This window comes from Coregonus lavaretus (genome assembly GCF_964263955.1).
Source record: "Coregonus lavaretus genome assembly, chromosome: 24".
NCBI lineage: Eukaryota > Metazoa > Chordata > Actinopteri > Salmoniformes > Salmonidae > Coregonus > Coregonus lavaretus.
In genome coordinates, this window is record NC_140011.1 from 36035593 (window position 1) to 36060051 (window position 24459).

Below are 24459 nucleotides of genomic sequence, written 5' to 3' on the forward strand. Positions count from 1 at the left end.
GTGCCCACCCGGTCCCTCCCCTGTGGTGTTTGGTGGGCGCGGTCGGAGTCCGCGCCTTTAGGGGGGGGTACTGTCACGCCCTGGCTCTGGGGACTCTAATATGTTGAGCCAGGGTGTGTATAGTCTATGTGTGTTCTAGGTTTCACTTTCTGGTTTTGTAGATCTATGTTGGCCAGGGTGGCTCCCAATCAGAGACGGCTGTAGCTCGTTGTCTCTGATTGGGAGTCATACTTAGGTAGCCGTTTGGCACTCATTCATTGTGGTTTCTTGTTCGTATTTGGTTTGTGTTTACCATTGACTGTCACGTCATCGTTTTGTTGTTTTGATCGTGTGATCATTAATATAATAAATATGTTCGCCTTCAACGCTGCGCCTTGGTCCTCCTCTGTAGATGACGATCGTGACAGACCCAAATACTCAAAGCATCAAACACCTTTCGATTTAGAGAAAATAGCCTTTGGTGTTGAAAGTTATGGTTTCAGTTTTTGCCTCATATCCTGTTTTGAATGTTACCTCACTGGTGAACAGAAATCAGTTGTGTCAGTGGTCAATACTCAGAACCAACAGTGGTAGCAGTTGATTGTGGAGCACCACAAGGTAGTCTCCTACGCCCGTTGCTTTTCTGGTCAACCAATTACCTTCTCTAACTACGCAACATATCAAACCTGAAATCAAATTTCTGATGAAATCTCTAAAATGTCTACCCAATTTGTGAAGTCTACTAATGCGGTCGTACAAAAATATATTACAAACCATCTCTATATGAATGCATTTCAAAGCAAATGTATATGCTTGCTGGTACCAGACAACATAATGTTTCATGGACTTTGATAAATAAAAATGTTTGAGCAATTGACTGAGGATGTCGCTGTGTGGGCATTTTCAATCAAGACCCTGGCTCGCCTACAACATACTCACACATCTGTCAAGAAGCCACAAGTAGTAGAAGTAGTAGTAGTAGTACACAAGTAAGGAGATATTCAGGTTTGTACCATCAGATATCTTACGGAATGTGGCACAGGTCCTTGTCCCGAGTGTCGCAGAACACCAGTCCACATCTTCATCACTGCATTATAAAATGTTGTTCTGGCACTAAACTACACTAGATCAACAGTAAATGTGTTGGACTAATCTAGAATATGACAGTACTGTTACAGTAACACATTGATACTGGGCATGGCCTGTGGCATATGGATAGGTGTTTTCTATTCATCCGTGTCCTGAATTGATTTGTGCTTTTGAAGAGTAGTCTGCACGTGAGTGCACAGCATTGGCCAGGCGATGGCACTGAGGATTAAGAGCCTTAATTAAGATTTTGTTATAACTCAGCGTGTGCTGTCTATAAATGAGACAACGCAATAGGGACAGAGTGGGGTGGGGAGGTTCCTTAAACAGCTGCCTGTCCCGATCCAACCCCAGATGAAGATAATCTGCGTTTCTACGTCATGATGGAACCTTGGGGGGGGGGGGGGGGGGGGGGTTATGTTCAAATTTAGTCTGTTAACGTATGCAGTCTGTGATTCTTGTTTAATAGTGTTAAGGAGGGAGAGAGAGAGAGAGAGAGAGAGAGAGAGAGAGAGAGTGTGTGTGTGTGTGTGTGTGTGTGTGTGTGTGTGTGTGTGTGTGTGTGTGTGTGTGTGTGTGTGTGTGTGTGTGTGTGTGTGTGTGTGTGTGTGTGTGTGTGTGTGTGTGTGTGTGTATGTGAGGCAAAGGCAACAGAGAGAGAAAACAATCCATATATTGTCTCTGTGAGATGCAGTGCTGTGTGGGAAGGAGGTAGCACCCCATGTATGGAGTTGGGGGTGGTGTCCCAATCCCAAACTCCAACACAACACCATGTAATGGGAGCTAACACTTATTGTATTCATATGGCCTAATGAGTGTCTAAAAGCCTGTGACCGTGTGCTTCAAGGAATCTCATCGTGTGCGTAAGTGTGGGTGTGGGGGTGGGAGAAGACATACAGCTATGCTACCACAGTATACACTGTATATTGGTATTGTATGAGATCTAGAGATAATGAAACTCAAAAAGCTTTCTGTTACTCATTTCAAAGAGGTAAATGAGCTTTCAAAGCCATGGAATTGGGCAAGAACCACGGTATGACTTTTTGCCTGTTGATACAGTAATACACATTTGCATAAGGGAGACTGACTGGTTGCTATGCAAAACTGCTAAATCATTCTGTATTTTTTATTGATTAAGTTTTTAATTAACATGATTTTTCAAAATTCACAGCAAATAATAATGCTAATCATTTTGTAAATCAAAAAATAATGTATTCTCTGTTAAATGAGTGTTACATATTGTTACACACCTGAGTTATAATATGGAGATCAATCTGATATACCCACACACTTTCAATGAAATGAACAGTGTGATAGAGATTGGAAAATATATATGCCTGCAGTTCTGGTTTTACCAACAGCATGTCATTGCCATTATAACCCAATTTAGCCACTTGATGGCAGTCTTGAGTAGGCCTGATTCCATAGCCTGATTCCAGTAGCAGCATACCACCCTGCATCCCACTGCTGGCTTGCCTCTGAAGCTAAGCAGAATTGGTCCTGGTCGGTCAATGGATAGGAGACCAGATGCTGCTGGAAGTTGTGTTGGAGGGCCAGTAGGAGGCACTATTTCCACTGGTCAAAAAAAAAAGCCCCAGAGCAGTGATCGGGGACATTGTCCCATGTTTGGTGTTGTCTTTCGGATGGGACGTTTAACGGGTGTCCTGACTCTCTGTGGTCACTAAAGATCCCATGGCACTTATCGTAAGAGTAGAGGTGTTAACCCTGGTGTCCTGGCTAAATTCCCAATCTGGCCCTCATACCATCATGGTCATCTAGCATCCAATTGGCTCATTCCGCTCTCCTGTAACCATTCCCCATGTAATTGCTGTAAATTAGAGTGTGTTCCCAGTCAACTTAGCTGGTAAAATAAGGGATAAATAAAAGCACATACACTATATATACAGAAGTTTGTGGACACCCCTTCAAATGAGTGGATTTGGCTATTTCAGCCAAACCCGTTGCTAACAGGTCTATAAAATCTAACACACAGCCATACAATCTCCATAGACAAACATTGGCAGTAGAATGGTCTTACTGAAGAGCTCAGTGACTTTCAATGTGGCACTATCATAGGATGCCACCTTTCCAACAAGTCAGTTTGTCAAATACCTTAGCTTCACCATCTGGCAGTCTGATGGTTGAATCTGGGTTTGGCAGATGCCAGGAAAATGCTACCTGCCCCAATGCATAGTGACAACTGTAAAGTTTGGTGGAAGAGGAATAATGGTCTGGGGCTGTTTGTCATGTTTTGGGCTTAGTTCCAGTAAAGGTAAGTCTTAACGCTACAGCATGCAATGACATTCTAGACAATTCTGTGCTTCCAACTTTGTGGCAACAGTTTGGGGAAGGCCCTTTCCTGTCCTAGCATGACAATGCCCCCGTGTACAAAGTGAGGTCCATACAGAAATGGTTTGTCGAAATCGGTGTGGAAGAACTTGACTGGCCTGCACAGAGCCCTGACCTCAACCCCATTGAACACCTTTGGGATGAATTGGAACACAGACTGCAAGCCAGGCCTAATCGCCCAACATCAGTGCCCGACCTCACTAATGCTCTTGTGGCTGAATGGAAGCAAGTCCCCGTAGCAATGTTCCAACATCTAGTGGAAAGCCTTCCCAGAAGAGTGGAGGCTGTTGATGCAGCAAAGGGGGGACCAACTCCATATTAATGCCGATGATTTTGGAATGAGATGTTTGACGAGCAGGTGTCCACATACTTTTGGTAATGTAGTGTATCTCCTTGATGTTTGTGTGTGACAAAACTACTAACCTGTTCGTATTTTATGTAACAGTAACAATAAAATATAGGAAAGAGCAACAAACACGATTTGAAATATAACAAAACCGTTTGATATAGAAACACTGGATTTTCGGTGTTTGTTAATTAATTTTGAAATTATGAAAAATATTAATAACATTCCACCGATGAGGCCACTAGGTCATTTGATTGCAGGAAAGGGCTACAATAGGAAAAGGGAGCCAACTGAAGATTGCAGTGTGGAACATTTATTATTGCTTGCAACTGTCACATGCACTAGCTTTTTCTGACAGTGATCATGTTCAATGTTTTCTGACAACAGAAAAAAAAAAAAGAATATTTCAACTACAATACCATTCTCAGTAATGGTTACAGTAAGTCTGTAAATCGCTCTGGATTAGAGCATATCTACTAAATTAGCAAAATGTAAACGTAAAAATGAACACTTGCAAAGCATGCTGGGTATTATTCTAATAAGCTCCACCCCGAAGCAAGACCAAATTTGGTTGTTCCGGACCGGACCAAATCTGAACCAATCATAGACGTCTATGTTTCACAAGTTATGACAGCACAGAACAGTTCAGCACAGTATAGTACAGTAGAGCACAATAGAGTGCAGTAGAGTGCAGTGCAGTGCCGTACAGTGCAGTACAATACAATACATAATGTTATACTGTACTCTACTCTACTGTACTGTACTGTACTCTACTGTACTGTACTGAACTATACTCTACTTTTCTTTACTATACTTAATTGTACTGTACTCAGGGCCGGGGCCAGAAATAATCAGTTGGATGGGCATTTGATTTCCATGTTTTTTTTTCCACAGGACCTCCGATGTGTGCACACACTTTCGTGTGGACACATTTTTTTTATGGGTTTTATAGTAAAGACGTAATTTGACTGTAAAAATGTATTATATTTTAATGTGTATCTGATGCTGTCTGGCCAAAAAGAGTGTGACATGCCACACTGTTGGTGGCAGGTAGCCTAGCGGTTAAGAGCATTGGGTCAGTAACCGAAAGGTTGCTGGTTTGAATCCCTGAGCCAACTAGTTAAAGAAATCTGGCAATGTTCCCTTGTACAATGCACTTAATCCTAGTTGCTCTGGATAAGAGTGTCTGCTAAAATGTAATATTATTTTTGGCCAGACAGTATCAGATACATGGGCTACACATAATGAGACAGAGGGGTGCTTTTTCTCTCGCTCTGATGTTTTATCTGAGATTGATGCGTATTTCTGTCGGCGCGCATCTCGGTCTAATAAATTATCAATATTTAAATATTTTATTTGGATGGGCAAGGATGTATGGTAGGGAGGGCCAGGCCCCCTAAGGCCCACCCATAATGCCGGTCCTGACTGTCCTCTGCTGTGCTCTACTGCACTGTGCTGTCCAAACTTCGACCAAATCTGAACCAACCATAGACATCTATATTTGGGCCAATTCAAGTCGGATCCAGGCGTCTGTGGACGTTAAATCAAGGCCAGTCCGGACCGGAAAACGACATCTGTGGACGTTGAAATCAAGGCCAGGCTGGACGGACTGAACGTATTTTCAACGTCCATGGACGTCGGTGTCAGAGGGTGCTCACTGGGGGTGTCTAGTCTACTTACTACTTAGACCAATTATGTACACAAAAAAATAACATTTGTTTACATCATTGGTCTCTATACTGCTTAGTATAACAATATAACTTTTTTGAGAAACAACATAAATGTTTGTCTCAACAAAGCATTTTGTTTTTTAACTTGCTGTCAATATTGAGCGGCTCACTCCGCATAGGATTCCCGTCTCCACAGGCGCCGAGAATGCCGGGGTCAGAAACGGGGCAATCCGTCTGGCAAAACGAGTGCAATAGCATACACGGGCTATGTTTTTGCTGGGTCAGCCTATTTTAAACGTCGAAAGAAAAATACCCAAATGTGTCGACAAACACAGAAACAACGTGTCCATTTCGACGTAGTATTACAATTTATTAACAAAAATATAAATTTTACTGACGCGATTGGTGACTGGAATGGTATTTTGTTTTCTTATTATTACAACCCACCTCTTTTTAGAGCCAACATGGTAGCGGCGAAAGGTCTTCTTCCTGTCAACTCCACACGTGTGTAGGTCAACAACACACTGTAATCCTCGCTTTTTCAGATTATAATGGAATTAAGTCAGCAAGTACCGCGCAAAAGTTTTATATGTTCATTCCCTGACTGTCATGCATCGTACAACAAAGCATGGAAACTAGATGCTCATATTTGCAAGCACACGGGGCTGGTGAGTACAGTTTACTGGTAAGCTAATCGCTAGCTAGCAATATTTTGAGACATGCCATGGACACCTGCAAGTTAATTTTGTAGTCCCTGTATTTGGTCTGTGGCTAGGCGATTCAGCTGCCAAAATATATTTTGATGTAGTGCCAGGAAGTTAAAGCCTGAGTTCGTGCTTCAGCACAACTGCAGCCCCGCTACTTGGTTTGGTAAAGCTGCTGGGGGAATTAAACCAGTCTCAAATTATTAGACTGTGCTGTGGATGCAAGGACTGATAGTCTCTGAGATGACATTGTTGTGTATACAGACTCCAATGACGATATAAAACAAACACCAGAGTAATACGTTTTTTTTTCTAGCTCAGATGAGACGGTTGTACTAGGCTTGGTTCAGGCTAAAACGAGCTATGTGACATTGTTCTTCAAGAATCAATGGATATTCATTGTAATGACGATTGAACATCCCACGTTGTGCATTTAATGCCACCACCACACCAACGATTTTTTTCCTCTACCAATTATGCGTCAATTAATTATGTGTTATGTTTGCAGAAACCATTTGTGTGTGAACATGACGGCTGTGACAAGTCATTCTGCGACAAGTACCACCTAGCTCGGCACCAGCTGAGCCACAGTGGAGAGAGACCCTTTAGGTAGTATTTGTTATTTAGCCAGCTAGTGCAGACATTCCAGACAAATTGAATACAGGAAGAGTTCTGGCTACAATTGTGTTGTTCTGTTTGTTGACAGATGTACAGTAGATGGATGCACAGAGGCCTTCACCGCAAATTACAATTTGAAGAAGCATGTTAATCGCAAACACAACCATGATGAGGAGAAACTGTATGAATATGTGGTAAATTAATCTGATTACTACATTTTCAGTTGGTCTTAGTCAGTTTGCTGGTTGAACTCAGCCTCTGTATTATGAAATGCAGTGCTTGGCTAACAGGTGTGTAATTTGCATTGCTGCAATAATTGTTTTACTCTTCCATGTTTACAGTGTAGCTTTGAGGGATGTGGGAAAGCGTTCAGGAAGAACAATCAGCTCAAGTCACATGAGTGCCAGCAGCACACCAAACTACCTCCCTTTCAGTGAGTATATTAAGCTGTTTGTTTTGCTAATGGTATATTACTCCATGTTGTTGGTTGAAAACCGATGTCCTGGAGTGAATGTAAATTAATTTAAAATATGACAGATTTGAGCCGTGAACTGAATATCTAGGATATTGTAACCCAGGACAGTACATGCCTGGCACTCCTAGCTTTGTAGTCTCGAGAAGAACACTTCTTAGTGATCAGTGCAAGCTTTTTATACTAATATCTGCCTTTGTCTTTCTCGCTCACTGGCTTTATAGATGTACCTTTGAGGGCTGTGAGAAACGATTCACTTTCCCCAATAAACTACGTCTTCACGAGAAGGTGCACAGAGGTAAGATTTATCTCCTGATCCTGCAGCTGGCTTGTCTGGGAGTGACACAGACCTGTAGGAGACTAACTGCTAAAATTTTGTTGTTTTTCTCTCTCTCAGGCTATCCCTGTGAAGAAGATGGCTGTTCTTTCATTGGAAAGACATGGACTGAGTATACTAAGCATAGGAGAGACCTACACAGAGGTATGCTGTCTCACACCTTATGATTGACACATTGCTTTCAGAATAGTATGTGTATAAAAACATTTTTTTTACCTGAACAATTACAACAAATGACATCTCCTTAGAGGTCAATGAAGGTCGCTGCAAGGTGATTGTTTGTGCCTCCAGCACTTTTTCAGTGTAATGAGTGTAGCAAGGTGTTTCGCGACACCTGGTTCCTGAAGCAGCACCAGCGTGTACACGCAGAGGAGCGCCAGGTGTTTATCTGTCCCAGGGAGGGGTGCCAGAGGTCCTTCACCACGCCATTCAACCTGCAAAGCCACATCGGCTCTTTCCATGAGGAGCTACGGCCTTACACCTGCCCCCATGAAGGCTGTGGAAAGACATTTGCCATGAAGGTATGGATACCTGACCAGAGTCTTGTGTTGCTACAAGATTCACCTCACTCTAATTAGTTAAAATCAGCTTCTGTATCTGTTAAGGTATATTTGTATGGGAGAGTTGTCCTCACAAATTGTCATTACAGTGAAAATGTCAGTGATAACATGGATATGTTTATTTATTAATTTATTTTTATTTCACCTTTATTTAACCAGGTAAGCCAGTTGAGAACAAGTTCTCATTTACAACTGCAACCTGGCCAAGATAAAGCAAAGCAGTGCGATAAAAACAACAACAGAGTTACATATGGGGTAAAACAAAACATAAAGTCAAAAATACAACAGGAAATATATATACAGTGTGTGCAAATGTAGCAAGTTATGGAGGTAAGGCAATAAATAGGCCATAGTGCAAAATAATTACAATTAGTATTAACACTGGAATGATAGATGTGAAAGAGATGAATTGCAAATATAGATATTGGGGTGCAAATGAGCAAAATAAATAACAATATGGGGATGAGGTAGTTGGGTGGGCTAATTTCAGATGGGCTGTGTACAGGTGCAGTGATCGGTAAGGTGCTCTGACAAACTGATGCTTAAAATTAGTGAGGGAGATGAGTCTCCAGTTTCAGAGATTTTTGCAGTTCGTTCCAGTCATTGGCAGCAGAGAACTGGAAGGAATGGCGGCCAAAGGAGGTGTTGGCTTTGGGGATGACCAGTAAGATATACCTGCTGGAGCGCAGACTACGGGTGGGTGTTGCTATGGTGACCAATGAGCTAAGATAAAGCGGGGATTTGCCTAGCAGTGATTTATAGATGGCCTGGAGCCAGTGGGTTTGGCGACAAATATGTAGTGAGGACCAGCCAACAAGAGCGTACAGGTCACAGTGGTGGGTAGTATATGGGGCTTTGGTGACAAAACGGATGGCACTGTGATAGACTACATCCAATTTTCTGAGTAGTGTTGGAGGCTATTTTGTAAATGACATCGCCGAAGTCAAGGATCGGTAGGTTAGTCAGTTTTACGAGGGCATGTTTGGCAGCATGAGTGAAGGAGGCTTTGTTGCGAAATAGGAAGCCGATTCTAGATTTAACTTTGGATTGGAGATGCTTAATGTGAGTCTGGAAGGAGAGTTTACAGTCTAACCAGACACCTAGGTATTTGTAGTTGTCCACATACTCTAGGTCAGACCCGTCGAGAGTAGGGATTATAGTCGGGTGGGCGGGTGCCAGCAGGGTTCGATTGAAGAGCATGCATTTAGTTTGACTAGTGTTTAAGAGCATTTGGAGGCTACGGAAGGGGTGTTGTATGGCATTGAAGCTCGTTTGGAGGTTTGTTAACACAGTGTCCAATGAAGGGCCAGATGTATACAAAATGGTGTCGTCTGCGTAGAGGTGGATCTGAGAGTCACCAGCAGCAAGAGCGACATCATTGATCTACACGGAGAAAAGAGTCGGCCCAAGAATTGAACCATGTGGCACCCCCATAGAGACTGCAATAGGTCCAGACAACAGGCCCTCCGATTTGACACATTGAACTCTATCTGAGAAGTAGTTGGTGAACCAGGTGAGGCAGTCATTTGAGAAAACAAGGCTATTTAGTCTGCCAATAAGAATGCGGTGGTTGACAGAGTCGAAAGCCTTGGCCAGGTCGATGAAGACGGCTGCACAGTACTGTCTATTATCGATTGCGGTTACAATATCGTTTAAAACCTTGAGCGTGGCTGAGGTGCACCCATGACCAGCTCGGAAACCGGATTGCATAGCGGAGAAGGTACGGTGTGATTTGAAATGGTCGGTGATCTGTTTGTTAACTTGGCTTTCAAAAACTTTAGAAAGGCAGGGCAGGATGGATATAGGTCTGTAACAGTTTGGATCTAGAGTGTCACCCCTTTGAAGAGGGGGATGACCGCGGCAGCTTTCCAATCTCTGGGGATCTCAGACGTTACGAAAGAGAGGTTGAACAGGCTAGTAATAGGGGTTGCGACAACTTCGGCGGCTATTTTTAGAAAGAAAGGGTCCAGATTGTCTAGCCCAGATGATTTGTAGGGGTCCAGATTTTGCAGCTCTTTCAGAACATCAGCTGTCTGAATTTGTGTGAAGGAGAAGCGGGGGGGGGGCATGGGCAAGTTGCAACGGATGGTGCAGAGCTGGTGGCCGGGGTAGTGGTAGCCAGGTGGAAAGCATGGCCAGCTGTAGCAAAATGCTTGTTGAAATTCTCGATTATTGTAGATTTATCGGTGGTGATAGTGTTTCCTAGCCTCAGTGCAGTGGGCAGCTGGGAGGAGGTGCTCTTATTCTCCAGGGACTTTACAGTGTCCCAAAACTTTTTGGAGTTAGTGCTACAGGATGCAAATTTCTGTTTGAATAAGCTAGCCTTTGCTTTCCTAACTGCTTGTGTATATTGGTTCCTAACTTCCCTGAAAAGTTGCATATCGCGGGGGCTATTCGATGCTAATGCAGTACGCATTAGTGTACTCCTGAGTGGCGCAGTGGTCTAAGGCACTGCATCGCAGTGCTAACTGTGCCACTAGAGATCCTGGTTCGAATCCAGGCTCTGTCGCCGCCGGCCGCGACCGGGAGACTCATGGGCGGCACACAATTGGCCCAGCGTCGTCCAGGGTAGGGGAGGGAATGGCCGGCAGGGATGTAGCTCAGTTGATAGAGCATGGCGTTTGCAACGCCAGGGTTGTGGGTTCGATTCCCACGGGGGGCCAGTATAAAAAAAATATGTATTCACTAACTGTAAGTCGCTCTGGATAAGAGCGTCTGCTAAATGACTAAAATGTAATGTAAAATGTACGCCACAGGATGCTTTGTGCTGGTCAAGGGCAGTCAAGTCTGAGGAGAACCAGGGGCTATATCTGTTCTTAGTTCTGAATTTTTTGAATGGGGCATGCTTATTTAAGATTGAGAGGAAAGCACTTTTAAAGAACAACCAGGCATCCTCTACTGACCGAATGAGATCGATATCCATCCAGGCACGATACCTAGGCCAGGTCAATTAGGAAGGCCTGCTCGCTAAAGTGTTTTAGGCAGCGTTTGACAGTGATGAGGGGTTTGACCGCGGACCCGTTACGGACGCAGGCAATGAGGCAGTGATCGCTGAGATCCTGGTTGAAGACAGCGGAGGTGTATTTAGAGGGTAAGTTAGTCAGGATGATATCTATGAGGGTGCCCATGTTTACGGATTTAGGGTTGTACCTGGTAGGTTCCTTGATAATTTGTGTGAGATTGAGGGCATCTAGTTTGGATTGTAGGATGGCCGGGGTGTTAAGCATATCCCAGTTTAGGTCACCAAGCAGTACGAACTCTGAGGATAGATGGGGGGCAATCAATTCACATATGGTGTCCAGGGCACAGCTGGGGGCTGAGGGGGGTCTGTAGCAAGCGGCAACAGTGAGAGACTTATATCTGGAAAGGTGGATTTTTAGAAGTAGGAGCTCAAACTGTTTGGGCACAGACCTGGATAGTATGATAGAGCTCTGCAGGCTATCTCTACAGTAGATTGCAACTCCACCCCCTTTGGCAGTTCTATCTAGACTGAAAATGTTGTAGTTGGGGATGGACATTTCTGAATTTTTGGTGGCCTTCCTAAGCCAGGATTCAGACACTGCTAGAACATCAGGGTTGGCGGAGTGTGCTAACGCAGTGAATAACTCAAACTTAGGAAGGAGGCTTCTGATGTTAACGTGCAGAAAACCAAGGCTTTTACGGTTACAGAAGTCAACAAATGATAGCTCCTGGGGAGTAGGAGTGATACTGGGGGCTGCAGGGCCTGGGTTAGCCTCTACATCACCAGAGGAACAGGAGGACTAGAATAAGGATATGGCTAAAGGCTTTAAGAACTGGTCTTCTAGTGCGTTGGGTACAGAGAATAAAGGGGGCAGATTTCCGGGCGTTGTAGAATAGATTCAGGGCATTATGTACAGACAAGGATATGGAAGGATATGAGTACAGTGGAGGTAAACCTAAGCGTTGGGTAACACTGAAAGAGATAGCATCACTGGAGGCACCGATTGAGCCGGTCTTGGCGTGTATGGGGGGTGGAACAAAGGAGCTATTTGAGGCAGTTTGAGAGGGACTTGGGGTTCTACAGTGAAATTGTATAATAAGAACTAACTGGAACAGCAATAGGCAAGGCATATTGACATGGGAGAGAGGCATAAAGCAATCACAGGTGTTATTAGAGAGAGCTAAGACAATAACTGGTAATGGCGATTAAAATTTGGGCTGAGGCTAAACAGATTAACAGGACAGGGTACCGTGTAAAGGAACAGTCCAGCAGGCATCAGCTGTGCAGCTGAGTGATCATAAGGTCCAGTGAACAGCAATATGTGAGTCCGAGAGCAGTTCAAATTGGTGCTACAGCACATCGAGCAGGAAGCACGGCTGTTGTTTGCGTGTGCTAGCGGGCCGGGGCTAGCAGATGGATCTTCGTGGTCGTCGCAACGGGAAGCCTGTTGAAACCACAGACGATTACGTCGGCAGACCAGTCGTGATGGATCGGCGGGGCTCCGTGTCGACTCTAGGAGGTCCCGTCCGGTTGACAGAGAGGTAGATAGCCGGGAGATGTGCCTGACTCGAGGCTAGCTCAAGGCTGATTAGCCAACAACAACATCCATTTGGTTGCAGCTAGCTAGTTGCGATGATCCGGTGTTAAAGGTCCAGTGATTCCGACAGAAACTCCGATAGGTTCTGGGTCGATAACGCGCTGTGCAGACTGGCCTATTAATAGTCCAGGCTAGAGCTGGCTGGTAGGTAGTGCAGGCCACGGACAATGGTGAAAAAACGCTAACGGTGGCTAATAGCAAGTAGCTAGTTAGCTGGCTACTCCCGTCCGGTAGACAAAGGGGTAGATAGCCGGGATATGTGGACCTATGTTCCCTGTAATAGAAAACTGTCTGTCTTTCGCAGCAAAGCTTACAACGCCACAGTGTTGCCCACGATCCAGAACGGAAGAAACAGGTTAGAATATACATATGTATGCTTGACATTCATTTATTTGAACACACACTTCTTGTAGCCAGTACTTAAACCGTACATTTTGTGCTGTTCCTCGCATCCTATAAATGTTTAATGCATGTTATTGCTGTTTATTGATTTGTAACTGTTAGCGTTTCAGCCCTGTATTAGCTAACCATCCATTTTTCATGTCTGCAGAAGAAACCCCATTCCAAGCGATCCCTGGTTTCCAGACTGAGTGGTTACAAGCCCAAGAATAACCATTGTGCAAAGCCCCATGTAGCTTTGCAATCAGAATCCATTGTAAAGGGTCAGTCAGAGCAAACGAACACTGTTGGATCAGAGCCTATTGCCCTTCTTCAAGAGACAGTCTTTTGCAACTCGGGTTAAGAAATCAAACAATGACCACCTGACTGGATTTAGCCATATGGCAGTATTACTTTTACAGTGCCAATTACTTTTACTAGCCTTCGCTAGTTTAGTTCACTGTGCGTAGATTTTTCATTTGTACTTGATCTCATGAGTTTACACACACAACTGTTCAGTTTGATTTGTATTTATTAAGTTAAGTGCTGTCAGGTCTGTGGGGAGAGCAGTGAGTGATGTTGGGCTGTCCAGAGGATGGTGCTGCGGCAGCTTTGTTCATTTCTTTGACTTCCTTCGCAAAAGGTGGACGCAGGATGCACATGGCAGCTCTGCCATCTTGGATGACTTTGGGTTTGGAAACAAATCCTGTCAGCACCTCTCTGTTGCACCATCTGCTCCAGGGTTGTGTCCTGCCGTCAAAACCATAAAAGCACAACATTAACATTTGACTTATCGAGCACTTGCACATCTCAGGAAAGTCAACATGGAGTCCTTGTACAGACAATGGGGCACACTCTTTTTTCCGTCCACAAGAAGATGTATATTTTTTTTAATGCATGTCTGAGCCTAGTTTGTTGCTAATGAGTCTCTTTGTTCTGCCAAAGGAAAGTTTTTGTACATATAAAGATTTGAATGTATATTTTTGCAATAAAAAGAGACTTAATTCAAAACCAACTGTCTTTACTATTTTGCTGGTTTCAACTACAGAATAGTCAAGAGGTATCAGGTTTGTCCAGGTTGACACATTTTGGTCTGAAATGGGAGGTTTACTCGTTGCAATACTAATGGATATCTGTTCTCCAGTCCCATGAGCTTGTTAGGGGGATGAAGATGGAAGTAGTCGTTATGCATACCCAAGACAATCATCTCTACAGTGTCTTTGAAACTACAGAATGGTGAATAGCATCTGTATACGGAAAGTGTTTTAGGTGATGTGCAGCAGACAGGTAAAGGTAAACCAATCCCTGATAGATACAGTGCCTTGCAAAAGTATTCAGCCCCCTTGGTGTTTTTCCTATGTTGTTGCATTGCAACCTGTAATTTAAATGGATTTTTATCTGGATTTCATGTAATGGACATACACAAAATAGTCCAAATTGGTGAAGTGAAATGAAAAATATAACTTGTTTCAAAAAATTCTAAAGAATAACAGAAAAGTGGTGCGTGCATATTTACATTTTAGTCATTTAGCAGACGCTCTTATCCAGAGCGACTTACAGTTAGTGAATACATATTTTTTTTATACTGGCCCCCCGTGGGAATCGAACCCACAACCCTGGCGTTGCAAACGCCATGCTCTATCAACTGAGCTACATCCCTACCGGCCATTCCCTCCCCTACCCTGGACGACGCTGGGCCAATTGTGCGCCGCCCATGAGTCTCCCGGTCGCGGCCGGCTGCGACAGAGCCTGGATTCGAACCAGGATCTCTAGTGGCACAGTTAGCACTGCGATGCAGTGCCTTAGACCACTGCGCCACTCAGGAGACTGAGTATCTATTCACCCCTTTGCTATGAAGCCCCTAAATAAGATCTGGTGCAACCAATTACCTTCAGAAGTCACATAATTAGTTAGATTGCACACAGGTGGACATTATTTAAGTGTCACATGATCTCAGTATATATACACCTGTTCTGAAAGGCCCCAGAGTCTGCAACACCACCAACCAAGCGGCACCATGAAGACCAAGGAGCTCTCCAAACAGGTCAGGGACAAAGTTGTGGAGAAGTACAAATCAGGGTTGGGTTATAAAAAAATATCAGAAACTTAGAACATCCCACGGAGCACCATTAAAACCATTATTTAAAAAATTGAAAGAATATGGCACCACAACAAACCTGCCAAGAGAGGGCCGCCCACCAAAACGGACCAGGCAAGGAGGGCATTAATCAGAGAGGCAACAAAGAGACCAAAGATAACCTTGAAGGAGCTGCAAAGCTCCACAGCGGAGATTGGAGTATCTGTCCATAGGACCACTTTAAGCTGTACACTCCACAGAGCTGGGCTTTATGGAAGAGTGGCCAGAAAAAAGCCATTGCTTAAAGAAAAAAATAAGCAAACACGTTTGGTGTTCGCCAAAAGGCATGTGGGAGACTCCCCAAACATATGGAAGAAGGTACTCTAATCAGATGAGACTAAAATTGAGCTTTTTGGCCATCAAGGAAAACGCTCTGTATGGCGCAAACTCAACACTTCTCATCACCCCGAGAACACCATCCCCACAGTGATGCATGGTGGTGGCAGCATCATGCTGTGGGGATGTTTTTCATCTGCAGGGACTGGGAAACTGGTCAGAATTGAAGGAATGATGGATGGCGCTAAATACAGGGACATTCTTGAGGGAAACCTGTTTCGGTCTTCCAGAGATTTGAGACTGGGACAGAGGTTCACCTTCCAGCAGGACAATGACCCTAAGCATACTGCTAAAGCAACACTTGAGTGGTTTAAGGGGAAACATTTAAATGTCTTGGAATGGCCTAGTCAAAGCCCAGACCTCAATCCAATTGAGATTCTGTGGTATGACTTAAAGATTGCTGTACACCAGCGGAACCCATCCAACTTGAAGGAGCTGGAGCAGTTTTGCCTTGAAGAATGGGCAAAAATCCCAGTGGCTAGATGTGCCAAGCTTATAGAGACATACCCCAAGAGACTTGCAGCTGTAATTGCTGCAAAAGGTGGCTCTACAAAGTATTGACTTTGGGGGAGTGAATAGTTATGCACGCTCAAGTTCTGTTTTTTTGTCTTATTTCTTGTTTGTTTCACAATAAAAAATATTTTGCATCTTCAGTGGTAGGCATGTTGTGTAAATCAAATGATACAAACCCCCCAAAAATCTATTTTAATTCCAGGTTGTAAGGCAACAAAATAGGAAAAATGCCAAGGGGGGTGAATACTTTCGCAAGCCACTGTATCTCACCAGTGGTTGTGCATGTTCCACACATCCTGTTCTCAGAGTGATTCTGTGCTTTTTATCCAGCCAGTTCTGGACCTGCCACAGCTTGGTTAGAAGATCATGGTTACCAATGTCAGAGGAAAGAGTGACCTCTTTTACCTGCACAGGGCCTGTGGTGAGACAGACATATGGATAGTAGTTTTTTTTTCCTTTTCGATCAGAGGGGTATCCTACAAAGCCAGTTCAATGAGTTAGACAGCTAACTTTGATAAACAACCAGAAATAACTGGATTTCTTTTGGTTAATTAAGAAAGCTAAACTGATATGTTCTTTTGGTTGTTGAGTCGAAAACACAATTTCATTTTTTTGTTGTTATTTCAGAACATAGCTGGCTAACTCATTGAAACTATTTTGTAGTACAGTATACCCCTCTGATAGGAGAGAATGCATTTTAGAGAATTCAGATACAACCAGTGTGCAAGGCAGAGATGTACTGTACATTTATGCTAAATATTACACACCTGTTTTGGCATTTTGTTTCTCACGCAGTTTAAGCTGCTCCTCGTGGATCTGTTTGCCAGTCATTAGACGGTAGACGGGTGGATCTTTGTTTTCGTTGAGGCACCAGTTTTAAGCCATTCTCGTCCATCAGTCTGAGGACATCAGCTCGATGCATGGTAACCATGTTCTCGCCAGTCTCCTAATCACCTGCAGGTGGCGCTGGTGGATCTTCCGGCCAAGACTGCCAATGGTGGCACGGGCTCGGGGATCCTGATTCTTCTTGTTAGGCACCTGACCCTCTCCTGTTTCATCCACTGTGGTGGACAGTGGAGACCATCCCCAAGACAACGTTGCAGTTACACATTCCCATTGTATTATAGGAGCCCAGACCCAGAGGCTATTCTCCAGGAGCTGAGAGTACCACCACAGAGACCTCTAGCTGCATGGCCGAGAGCCCACATTCAGGGAAGAACACAGAGTGGTATACAAACATGATCAGGTTACTAGGCATATTCCCACAAAAAAAGGAGCTGTCTAGCAATGATGCAAGTAGCTTTTGTCTAGCAGATATGTTTACAAGCCAGAAAATGCATGTGAAGGTCCATCAACAACACACCTTGTTGATAAACATGGAAGTATGGCTAGCAACAGCTAGCTAACAACGTTTGACAGGGAGAGAAGTAGCAGCTTCCAGATAAAAAACTGGAACAAATAAGGAAGAACGCAGGAAGAAATTTAAACGTAGCTTTTATATTGTAAATTCATTAAAATACGTTTTCGCATTGCCTTACAACGACAGGCGTTCTTTTCCATACTGCAAGAAAATGTGGTCCTGTCTCCTTAACGGTTCTTGGCGCATTATGATGACATGGTCGCAGAATGAATGATGATCTCTATTAATGTTGTAGTTTTCTTTATTAGACGTCGTAGTAGTCACTTTCTTATTATTATGTTGATAGCTAAACTTGGGCTATAATTAATAACGGATAGGCCACTGGCACTGGGCGACTATAGGCTAGGCTACAGCTGTTGTTTATATTAGCCTGATCATGGGCTAGACTAATAGTTATCAAATGGTATTCTAAGCAAACCTTGTGATTCCACATCTAAGTTAGATTTTGAATAGGCCTAGTCATTTGAAGGCAATTGGTCTTTCAAACGAAAGAACAAATCTCATTGACATGGCATACATTTTAAATAAATTCCATTCATTTGGCAGACAATCGAAGATATAATGACATAAAAGAACTGAAATAAAAGCGGGGTCTTTAAAACAGACCAGTGCAAGCGTAGTGCGCGCACGGGTCAGCTTCCGCGCGCTCATCTGAACTTAACTCGGGTTGACACAGTTTGACCCGTCAATACCCTACTCTGCCAGTCTTTGTTTTGCAATTTCTTTCATAAGCACTACATTTTAGCCTCTATATTTAGCCAATTCGATTTTATATGCTCATGTTTATCAATACCTTATGTTCCATCAAGTTTATATCCTGAATTTTCTCCACGTGTTCTTGATTTATCTAGTCATAGGAACTTGATATGTTCAGTGGGGCCTTTATTTAAAGAGTCCCTTTATGTGTTTAGTGTACTCTGCTAGAGCTTAGTGAGGGAAAAAAGCTGACTGATAAACAAAGGTGCTTTTCTATAGCTCTCAGAGGAGAGCACTTTGAAAGGAGGAGGCGGGAGTGTTTTTGTTTTTATTGCTTTAGATGTTTGCAAACATTGTAGGCCTATATGCTAAATTAGCGTATATTTTCTTCCATAAAATTCCACTGGGTAATGATCTGGATTGTAATTTCTGACACATACTTGAAGAAGTCTGCAGTGATAGACTCATTGTCAACAAAGTTTTAGAGATGTTCAGTGGGCTCTGCGGTGTGGGGTTATCCCCTGCCCAGGCCTTGGTCTATAGAAATAGTAAATCGAGAGATTTTACAGTCAGATGAGCAGCAATAGATTAATTTGTTTAACGTTGCCTGGTACAAAGAGAGTCTAATCTTCGCTTTCTTCAATGGCTTTAACCTCAATGTCAGGGAGCTGAGCAACGTCTTGGAGACCCGTCTCTCAAAGGCGCACGCACTGTCACCTGCCCAGCCACAGGTGCACCCCCTTCACTCAGGCTGCTTCTCAATGTTTTAGCTACAGGAAATGCAGAAAAGCATAGGTCAGAGGTTGCAGGGGAGGCGGTTGCTATGTTATAGCCTGGTTTGAGGATAAGAAAGCTCGTTGGTGGGTCATGAGAGAGGAGAATAGAGGTGGAGCTTGAGAAAGAAAGCTCTGGGGCTTCATTTGTTACAGAAAACACACAAAAAACTCAAGGTTAAAAAAGAGACCTCTGACATAGAGCGAAATGTCTCTGTCACTCAATGCTGTGTTACTTATGTGTGTGTGGGGGGCGGGGGGGGGGGGGGGGGGGGGGGGGGTTATAGGGCAAGGAGTGTTGGAAATAAGCTACATTGCACTTTTTGTATAGTTATGAGTTCTTGTCTTGAAGGCATGTATCTGGAGAAAAACTAAACTTAAACACTTCTCGGCTTTGAATGATCTGTTTCACAACTACAATTTGAGGCCTCAATTCATCTCCAAACTTGTATATTCTTTCTACAAACCAAACCATACATTTGTATAGGCCTCTAAGTCTGGTAACAGTGTGGAACTTATTAGTAGCCTATAAGCATTTTATGATGAGGAACATAATAGGAGGCCAATTGCATATAGGCTGTTTGCAGTGCTGTGCTGTCTGGACAGCTAAACAACATAATGATTGAGCTCAACCATTCAGCAAAATGTAGAGAGACGTGGGGGTACTAACTGCCAATGTTAAAGAGAGGCCTATTTAAATATAATTCTTTAAAGGGGAATCTGAACAAAAAAGTGCATCGTTTGCGAGTAGCAGGTGGATGATTGTACACGGTCGACTGACTGGAAAGAAAGATGCGCTCCCCGAAAGAGCATTCATGGTGGAGAACGCGAGCTTCCTCATTTCCTAATTAGCGCAGAAATTCTGGCACCCCGCGTTGCGGCGACACCCCAACAAAAAGGTAAGTTACCACAAGGGAACTTTTCTGTATCCTCTCAAAAGAGACTGTAACAATTCAGCACAATGTTTCTTTTACATCTTTCTTTAGGTCTTCATCCCATTGGGCTTCTATGTGTGAGGCTGGTTTTCCCAAGGACAAGCCTTTAACCATGTTTCTGCAAATAGACAGAGATGCAGCCAGGCTGTGGTGCTGACTAGCAACTGAATGAGTTGCTGACCCCTAACACCCACCCCCCACAGCCTGGCCTATAGCTTAGGCTACAGTCAATTGTAATAATTGTTATGTCCTTCTTGATTGAAAACGTCAATAAAAAATGCCAATCGAATTATTCCCTTTCTGTCGCCCCAATAATCCACCATTCAACTGATTCGTTTAGTTTTAGAACTAGGCTATTCTCACTTGCATCTATCAATTCTATAATCATTTCTATTGTCTTGTAGGTTTAGTGATCAGAAGATGAGAACCTCTGAAGCCACGTGAAACAGGTAAAAAATGTATTCATATTTATTTTTAAGTATACATTTCAGTATAATACCTTTAGTAGCCTATTCCTATTACTGTAAAATTATTCTTCTAAGTAATTATGTAGGCTAATGATTTTGAAAATGCTTGATATTATGCCACATAGTCACTCTCTTGTCATACTGTGCCGCTATGCCACATGTAAGCTATGTACTGTATCTGCAGGTACAGAACACAATTAATTAATTTAGTATTGAACATTATTCTCCTGACATTGTCTCTGTGCACTCTCACTTCAGTGTGTTTTCCAGCTGTTTTTAATTCAAATAAAATCAAGGCTAATGCTTCATTAGCAGTTATTTTTACATAATGATCCACATGATGTGCCGCAAAAAAATAATATGTTAATGAAAACAGAGCTTTCTGCCTAATGGGTGCTGCACTGAATCCACTTGAACAAGGGAATGATCTGAAAGAGGGTTTAATTAACACAAGCTACATGATCCAGAGAGGGACAGACATAATGTTAGAGTGAGGGGTAGAACGCTACATGGATAATGTGAAAATTAGAGGAGGAGGAGGAGATGGAGGGAGAGATATGAAGGTGAGCATAATGTTTTGCACCTGTTTTCAGTCGTTAATAATCCCACACGCTCATATTTGACATAGACTGACACATCAATAACACACATACATATATGCACACTGTATACACACACACAGGCGCGCGCACACACACAAACACACAAATTAGCTAGCAGATAGAAAATTCCGATACAGCCACTGAATGTATGTACATTAAGCATAAAGTATAAGACAAAATTGTGTAAAACCCTTACATATCTCAATGCTCAACTATATTACACTTATATTCCCCCCACAATACTTGTGCATGTGTTTATGTGTGTTTGTGTGTGTGTGTTTGTGTGCACGCAAATATTATTATTGTGTATATAGAATTTCTCAACAAGCTCTCATGGTCTGATGTCAAAATTAGACGTTCATCCATCAAATTTCGAAGTTGTTCCAAACGTCAAATTTCTTAGTGTTTAAGGTTAGGTTTAAGCATTAACTCCCCATTTTTAAGGTTAGGGTTAAGTTTAGGCATTAACTCCGAAATCTTAAGGTTAGGCATTAACTCCGAATGGTTAAGGTTTGGTATAGTTTTAAAACAAAAATCTTAAAAACAACTTTCTATCGCTGGATTTGAATTTGCTTACATCCATCCGCCATCCCTGTCCACAATGCCCTAGCAAAGCCGAAACCTACTTGAAGGTAACAGCATTCACTGTGGCCCCTAGTGGCCAGCTTCCACGTCATCTCTTGACTTCCTTACATTTACATTTTAGTCATTTAGCAGACGCTCTTAGCAGACGCTCTTATACTGGCCCCCCGTGGGAATCGAACCCACAACTGAGCTACATCCCTGCCGGCCATTCCCTCCCGGTCGCGGCCGGCTGCGACAGAGCCTGGATTCGAACCAGAATCTCTAGTGGCACAGTTAGCACTGCGATGCAGTGCCTTAGACCACTGCGCCACTCAGGAGACATGAATGGAAGTCGAATACTGACTTGTATCATGGTCGACCTGGCTGGAATTTCTATAGGAATGTATGGTTTCTGAATATAAAATCTTACTATACAGTCCTTGCATACAAAGTAGTGTGTATACAAGTTGTATTTATTATTCTGTAGTTATTTAGTTGAAGTCGGAGGTTTACATACACTTAGGTTGGAGTCATTAAAACTCGTTTTTCAACCACTCCACAAATTTCTTGTTAACAAACTATAGTTTTGGCAAGTCGGTTAGGACATCTACTTTGTGCATGACACAAGGAATTTTTTCCAACAATTGTTTACAGACAGATTATTTCACTTATAATTCACTGTATCCCAATTCCAGTGGGTCAGAGGTTTACATACAGTGGGGAAAAAAAGTATTTAGTCTGCCACCAATTGTGCAAGTTCTCCCACTTAAAAAGATGAGAGAGGCCTGTAATTTTCATCATAGGTACACGTCAACTATGACAGACAAAATGAGAAAAAAAAATCCAGAAAATCACATTGTAGGATTTTTAATGAATTTATTTGCAAATTATGGTGGAAAATAAGTATTTGGTCAATAACAAAAGTTTCTCAATACTTTGTTATATACCCTTTGTTGGCAATGACACAGGTCAAACGTTTTCTGTAAGTCTTCACAAGGTTTTCACACACTGTTGCTGGTATTTTGGCCCATTCCTCCATGCAGATCTCCTCTAGAGCAGTGATGTTTTGGGGCTGTCGCTGGGCAACACAGACTTTCAACTCCCTCCAAAGATTTTCTATGGGGTTGAGATCTGGAGACTGGCTAGGCCACTCCAGGACCTTGAAATGCTTCTTACGAAGCCACTCCTTCGTTGCCCGGGCGGTGTGTTTGGGATCATTGTCATGCTGAAAGACCCAGCCACGTTTAATCTTCAATGCCCTTGCTGATGGAAGGAGGTTTTCACTCCAAATCTCACGATACATGGCCCCATTCATTCTTTCCTTTACACGGATCAGTCGTCCTGGTCCCTTTGCAGAAAAACAGCCCCAAAGCATGATGTTTCCACCCCCATGCTTCACAGTAGGTATGGTGTTCTTTCGATGCAACTCAGCATTCTTTGTCCTCCAAACACGACGAGTTGAGTTTTTACCAAAAAGTTATATTTTGGTTTCATCTGACCATATGACATTCTCCCAATCATCTTTTGGATCATCCAAATACCCTCTAGCAAACCTCAGGACAGGCCTGGACATGTACTGGCTTAAGCAGGGGGACACGTCTGGCACTGCAGGATTTGAGTCCCTGGCGGCGTAGTGTGTTACTGATGGTAGGCTTTGTTACTTTGGTCCCAGCTCTCTGCAGGTCATTCACTAGGTCCCCCCGTGTGGTTCTGGGATTTTTGCTCACCGTTCTTGTGATCATTTTGACCTCACGGGGTGAGATCTTGCGTGGAGCCCCAGATCGAGGGAGATTATCAGTGGTCTTGTATGTCTTCCATTTCCTAATAATTGCTCCCACAGTTGATTTCTTCAAACCAAGCTGCTTACCTATTGCAGATTCAGTCTTCCCAGGCTGGTGCAGGTCTACAATTTTGTTTCTGGTGTCCTTTGACAGCTCTTTGGTCTTGGCCATAGTGGAGTTTGGAGTGTGACTGTTTGAGGTTGTGGACAGGTGTCTTTTATACTGATAACAAGTTCAAACAGGTGCCATTAATACAGGTAACGAGTGGAGGACAGAGGAGCCTCTTAAAGAAGAAGTTACAGGTCTGTGAGAGCCAGAAATCTTGCTTGTTTGTAGGTGACCAAATACTTATTTTCCGCCTCTTTGCTTGACATCATTGGGAAATCAAAATAAATCAGCCAAGACCACAGAAAAATAATTGTAGACCTCCACATGTCTGGTTCATCCTTGGGAGCAATTTCCAAATGCCTGAAGGTACCACGTTCATCTGTACAAACAATAGTACGCAAGTATAAACACCATGGGACCACTCAGCCGTCATACTGCTCAGGAAGGAGACGCGTTCTGTCTCCTAGAGATGAACGTACTTTGGTGCGAAAAGTGCAAATCAATCCCAGAACAACAGCAAAGGACCTTGTGAAGATGCTAGAGGAAACAGGTACAAAAGTATATATATCCACAGTAAAACGAGTCCTATATTGACATAACCTGAAAGGCTGCTCAGCAAGGGAGAAGCTACTGCTCCAAAACCGCCATAAAAAAGCAAGACTACGGTTTGCAACTGCACATGGGGACAAAGATCGTACTTTTTGGAGAAATGTCCTCTGGTCTGATGAAACAAAAATAGAACTGTTTGGCCATAATGACCATCATTATGTTTGGAGGAAAAAGGGGAGAGCTTGCAAGCCGAAGAACATCCCAACCATGAATCACGGGGGTGGCAGCATCATGCTGTGGGGGTGCTTTGCTGCAGGAGGGACTGGTGCACTTCACAAAATAGATGGCATCATGAGGAATGAAAATTATGTGGATATATTGAAGCAACATCTAAAGACATCAGTCAGGAAGTTAAAGCTTGGTCGCAAATGGGTCTTCCAAATGGACAATGACCCCAAGCATACTTTCAAAGTTGTGGCAAAATGGCTTAAGGACAACAAAGTAAAGGTATTGGAGTGGC

General features: G+C 43.2%; 1 protein-coding gene and 1 pseudogene across 3 annotated transcripts; one reads left to right on the forward strand and one right to left on the reverse strand.

Annotated features, from left to right (window-relative positions):
- Positions 1 to 5909: 5909 nt before the first annotated feature.
- gtf3aa (general transcription factor IIIAa) lies at positions 5910 to 14065 on the forward strand. 2 transcript variants are annotated; one of them, XM_084140386.1, is made up of 9 exons: positions 5910 to 6098; positions 6643 to 6743; positions 6841 to 6946; positions 7094 to 7185; positions 7449 to 7522; positions 7622 to 7705; positions 7853 to 8082; positions 12985 to 13035; positions 13231 to 14065. In XM_084140386.1, the coding sequence occupies exons 1-9, from the start codon at positions 5982 to 5984 to the stop codon at positions 13420 to 13422; spliced, it is 1047 nt and encodes a 348-aa protein (XP_083996512.1). In that variant the 5' UTR covers positions 5910 to 5981; the 3' UTR covers positions 13423 to 14065. The 2 variants fall into 2 exon arrangements, with proteins under 2 accessions (XP_083996512.1, XP_083996513.1); XM_084140387.1 differs by having other exon boundaries at positions 5938 to 6098; positions 12990 to 13035.
- LOC311099667 (translation initiation factor IF-3, mitochondrial-like) lies at positions 13598 to 17275 on the reverse strand (annotated as a pseudogene). Its single transcript has 3 exons — positions 16812 to 17275; positions 16315 to 16460; positions 13598 to 13808 (listed from the first exon to the last, which is right to left on the reverse strand). The product of its transcript is annotated as a translation initiation factor IF-3, mitochondrial-like (transcript).
- Between the last annotated feature and the right edge of the window lie 7184 nt (positions 17276 to 24459).

Bases quoted from the DNA above. Each gene is read 5' to 3' on its own strand.
- gtf3aa (XM_084140386.1), top strand. From the start codon at position 5,982: ATGGAATTAAGTCAGCAAGTACCGCGCAAAAGTTTTATATGTTCATTC. The intron at 6,099-6,642 runs GTGAGTACAGTT...TTATGTTTGCAG, and splicing joins TTTGCAAGCACACGGGGCTG to AAACCATTTGTGTGTGAACA. The intron at 7,186-7,448 runs GTGAGTATATTA...CTGGCTTTATAG, and splicing joins ACCAAACTACCTCCCTTTCA to ATGTACCTTTGAGGGCTGTG.